The sequence below is a fragment of the Lottia gigantea genome (assembly GCF_000327385.1).
Source record: "Lottia gigantea unplaced genomic scaffold LOTGIsca_12, whole genome shotgun sequence".
NCBI classification, from domain to species: Eukaryota; Metazoa; Mollusca; class Gastropoda; family Lottiidae; genus Lottia; species Lottia gigantea.
This window is the reverse complement of record NW_008707225.1, coordinates 1,095,628-1,100,955: the sequence shown is the minus strand read 5'-3', so window position 1 is coordinate 1,100,955 and position 5,328 is coordinate 1,095,628. Positions and strand designations below refer to the sequence as shown.

Sequence of the window (5,328 nt, the reverse complement as noted above, 5' to 3'; positions counted from 1 at the left end):
GTGGATTATAAGGAAATTTGGCTGATAAATAATTGTGACATTTGGTATTAAATGAAATCAGCCATTTTGTATATGCTAGAAATGAATAATAAGTTTGACATTGCATTGAAAAAATTCTGCAGGTTGACGTCGAGATAACCCATGTTTATCCAAACATAGCAAATATGGAATTTAGGTTATGTGACAGATCAAGTCTCTGATAGCTATTTTGAAAGTTGTTAGCTGGTGTAGACACATAAAAACTAGGCCCTCTTTTGTTGACTGAGATATCATAAGATTTCATTTTATTGAATAATTGTTGCTTCTATCATATTTTCAAACCAGCAATTTAATTTTATTTCTCAGTATCTTTTTTTCCTAGATTGAAACATGATGTAACATTAAACTATGGCAAGTGAAGATGATGATCTATGTTATGAAATATATTTTGATCAGTTAAAGGAGGTTTTTAATGGTTGTGATGATGATAATAAAGGCTATTTAACACAATCTCAGCTGAGAACTCTATGTGATAAACTAGAGTTAGAAGAGAAACATAATTTCTTATTGGCTCAGCTTGAAACTGAAAATTGCATTGATAAGGTGAAATATATTATTTTTAATTCCTTGGCCAGGCTATGGAACAAACTGGCAAAAAAGAATGCATCACTTTTTGAGAGAAACTTGGTATTAGCTTACTTATGATCTATGTAAGTGTGAGATCTTTTGAGTTTGAATTAATCTAATTGAAATGTGTGAATGAGATAATGTTTTTCAATGTGGTTAAGCTGAGAAATATAAAGTAGAGAAATCAACTGTTAGAAATATTTTACGCAAGAACCAGAATTATTTGTGACAATTTGAGAACAATGCTACTCTTACGAAGCAGAAAATTAATAGATCTTATACATTACACGATACAGTTTTCAAGTGAATGACGTGTAGTAAGAAAAGGGGAATATCTATATGTATGTTTGCAAAAGTGTGGCTATTAGGATATATCAGCCACTTCTATAAACTGAGCAAATCTTTTGGTTCTGCACATGGCAGATTTTTATATGCCCACATTATAATGCTGTCATATATTATCTTGTCTTGTCATGGTAGGTCTGTCTGTACGTCTGTTTGTTTATTGTAGACATGATAGAGAGCTGGTTTCTTGATGGATTTTGATGAAACTTGGTGTGAGTGTTCGTAATCACCCGTTCGTCTGTCTGTCCGTCCATAATTGTTGTGGACACAATAGAGAGCTGGTTTCTTGACGAAACTTGGTGAACTCTATTGAAAATCAGACAAATCGAAAAATATTTAATATGAGTTTTTACCCCTGTCCTTGAAAACTACGTTCAATTTATTGAAATCCTCTAGTTTATCATGTGACTTTGTTCACTGAAATATTTGCTAACAAGACGACACTTGGAATTCCGATTACAGCTTTGGATTATAAGCTTTGGTATTAAATGAAATCAGCCATTTTGTATACGTTAAAAATAAATGATAAATTTAACATTGCTTTCAAATGATAGGATAAATTCTGCAGGTTGACGTTGTAGAGATAACCCATGTTTATCAAAAAATGTAAATACAGAGGTTGCACATGTAAATTATTGATCATTTCTGAGATGCACAAAATTAGGTTATGTTTATCAAAACATAGCAAATACGGAAATTAGGTTATGTGACCGATCAAGTCTCTGATAGGTTTTTTGAAAGTTGTTGGCTGGTGTAGACACATCAAAACTAGGCCCTCTTTTGTTTGAATTTTCTGCACCTCCAAAGGTGCCAAACTCAGATATATTTGGAAAGACGCCTATTTTTTTCCATTCAACCATTCCATCAAAATGATAGAGAACTGGTTTGTTGGTGGATTTTGACAAAACTTGATGTGAGAATTTGTAATCTCCCATGGTTGAACCCTATTGAAAATCAGACAAATCGAAAAAATATTGAATATGAGTTATTGCCCTTGTTATTAAAAACGCGTTCAAAATAAATGGCTGGTTTCTTGAGGGATTTTAATCAAATTTGGTGTCAAAGATTTTTACCACATAAGGATGAACCCTATTGAAGGTCACACATGAGTTATGAGTTATTGCCCTTGTTCTTGAAAACAGGTTCAATTTATTGTGCACACGATAGAGAGCTGGTTTCTTGATGGATTTTGACAAAACTTGGTGTGAGAGTTTGCAATCTTCCATGGTTGAACCCTATAGAAGATCAACTTAATCCAAAAAATAATTGGCCCTTCAATTTTTAGTTGAAAGTGTGTAGAGAGCTGGTTACTTGATGGATTTTGATAAAATTTGGGGTCAATGCTTGTTATCTCCTAAGGATGAACCCTATTGAAAATAAGACAAATCGAAAAAATATTTGATATGAGTTCTTGCCCTAGTTCTTGAAAACTCATTCAAGGCATAATTCTGAACAAATTTTAAAGAAACTTTGTTGAATCACCCGAACCTTATTGAAAAGCAGAAAATAGAAAAATATTTCATATGAGTTATTGCCTTTGTTCTTATATATGTATATATGTGTTCAATCTTTAGCTCGTAAAACTGTAGAAAACCAAAATTCTGGACTTATTTAGACGAAACTTGTTGAAAATAAGTCATTGCAGTATGAAAATGTTACTCTCGCAATACTTCATTTAGTGGTAGTTCTTGTCAACCGCTCAGATGACTTGTCTGCCATTACAATGGTGGCTTGTTATTTTTACTGGTATGATTGATGGGTGTATGGGTATTAATTTGTCAAACAATCTACTTGTATCTTTTTATTTCTTAGATATATTTTGATAATTTTAAAGGAGCCTTTTTAAATTCACTCAAAGAAAACTCAAATGAAACAAATAACAGTCCATCAGGTATGTATAAGAGTGTTGTTTTTTTTTTAATTATTTATTGATCATTTACTCACTCATGATAAAAGATGTCATTGGTTGGATGGACTATTTGCATTTTTATTTTTAAATGAAGACATTTTAAGTTATGCTCTTCATCTAGCCTAAATAAATCTAACTTGGCTTGTGAATGTTCATTCATATCCTAAGTGTCTTTAATGAGATTGAATCTCACAAATTTATAATAATGCAAGGAGACATACAAAATTTACAGTTTTCAGTTTTCTTTAAAAGGCCATTACTTATTGTGTTGATAGGCAATATATGTTGAAATCAACAAACAATACATTTATTCTGCTATATGTTATGATATATACAATATAATTATATTGACAAGAATTGTGACAGTATTGTACAATTAAATGAAAATTTATTAGTTATTATGGGAAGACTTTGACATATTTCTACCTCCTTAAATTTGTTCTCTTTTGGATTACATTAAGGAAATGTTAGCTTTCTCTTGGTAATTCCTCATGATTTGATACAAATTATTCTTATATATATATATATATATAGGTATTAGTCCAAAATTTGTATTGGGTGGTAAAAAATATGGCAGACGTACTAGACCAGAATGTGAGAAGGATCATGATGTATTAGATGAATCTATATTGGAGAAGTCTAATAAACAGTGTTTAACTAACTCATTGTTGTTAAAACCATCGAACAGACATAATTTATCTTCTTCATCTATTATAGATCAGGTATGTACTTTACATCTTCATTCTAACTTAGTTATATATTCAGAACACAGAAAGAAAACATTTCTGTTAGAAAACCCATGATCTGTTGTGTATATCTCAACTAATTTTGCTCGTGTAGAGCGTTTCAGGGGCAAGTTGTTTCCTCTTGTTTACCAACAGAAACCTACCTGTCAATCTTATAGATAGTAACTTTTAACGTAAGTTTCAAAAGTCGTGTTTAAGACTGGTTATGAAGACATCCTTTCAGTGGTCAAACTTACTTTTATTTAGTGTTGAAAAGGTTAGTGAATTTTACAAAACGGGTAATTGTCTGCAATAACCGTTTGTTACCCGGTTAAATCCTGGTTAATTACTCAAGATTATAAAAGGGGTAAAAAACTGCATTTGCAGCGGTAACTCACCGGTAACTAAACTAGGGTATATGAATACCCAGGAAGATTTTGGCTAGTTCCCCGCGAATTATAGGTACAAATCGACAGATACCAAACAAACTGACAATGTAAGATTACAAGCAGGTCTGACAGAGTTCAGATGGACTCGCGCCATTGTCACTCATTGCTACAGTCTCTAACAAATCAAAGGTTTTTATACCAGTTGTGGGGTCAGTGTAATGAGTGTATCTTATTGAAGTCGCCGCGAATCAGTGTACTGGTTCCACAACTGGTATACAATGAATCCGTACTCATGAATATTAATAAGCTTGAAGCTGATTGACAGGCAAGAAGAAACAAACAGCCAATTAGAGTACCCGATTGAAATAATAAAAATAAAATTTATTAAAACACTAGAACATGCTTAAAAAACTCTGTGTTACATTTCCGTAATACCATTATAATAATAACAAGATTCAACGTAACGTGGTGCATGCCGAATGTCTAATAATGATTACAGCGCTACAATGCTTATTTCCTAATTTACACAACGGTGCACATGGCTACTGTCGACAAACTGACGCGATTATCTAGAACGAGTAATTAGTTGAACTTATATAAAAGAAAAGAGGCTTGATAATCTTGACCACAATTCTTGCAACTCATTAGTGTTTTGATAATTGATACCCTATTTTGATTTATTAATGTCAATTATTCAATCAATAAAGATGTTTATTTACTAAATAAGATTTTTGTAGGGAGGAACAACTATATTATTTGTTTGTGAAAACCCCTAATTTCAACGATCATTGCTATAACAACTAAAATGTTCCAGTGACAGGATAAGCAACATTCTCTCTCAGTTGTATTTAAGTGATTTTGATTTGTCTAGATGTTGAAAAGTAGGTCTTGTTACAGGGGATACTATAGTAAATATCCCTGGGATTTTATGTAATATTCCCAGGGAAAGAGATTACTGGGGGTAAATCCAGATTAGAAATATAGAATTAAAAAAGAATTCATTGACTTTTGTTTTGAACTTACTGTTTTATCAATACAATGTAATGGCAATGAAATTTTCAGTCCAAGGACTGATTTAAAATCAATCATTGTACAGACAATAATTTCCAAATATAACCTCAATAAATTAATATAAAATTCTAATTCCTTCTTATTCCTCACTTGTCTAATTTGGACAATTATTTGTGGTACCCAATAGTAACCATATTTGTAGCTTGTTTATTTTCTTTAAAATATATAATTTCTGTATAATTGTGGTAATAAAGGAATATAGTGGTGATAAAGGAATATAGTGGTGATAAATGGTTTTGGGTAAAAGCCCATTGATATATCAATTTATTATTAATCTTTTCTG

At 31.6% G+C, this 5,328-nt stretch overlaps 1 protein-coding gene across 1 annotated transcript; it reads left to right on the top strand.

Moving 5' to 3' along the window:
• Positions 1–387: 387 nt before the first annotated feature.
• LOTGIDRAFT_156778 (hypothetical protein) lies at positions 388–4,950 on the top strand (the record flags this gene model as incomplete). The annotated part of the gene is made up of 4 exons (XM_009048051.1): positions 388–582; positions 2,764–2,842; positions 3,395–3,582; positions 4,918–4,950. The coding sequence occupies 4 exons, from the start codon at positions 388–390 to the stop codon at positions 4,948–4,950; spliced, it is 495 nt and encodes a 164-aa protein (XP_009046299.1).
• Positions 4,951–5,328: the final 378 nt, after the last annotated feature.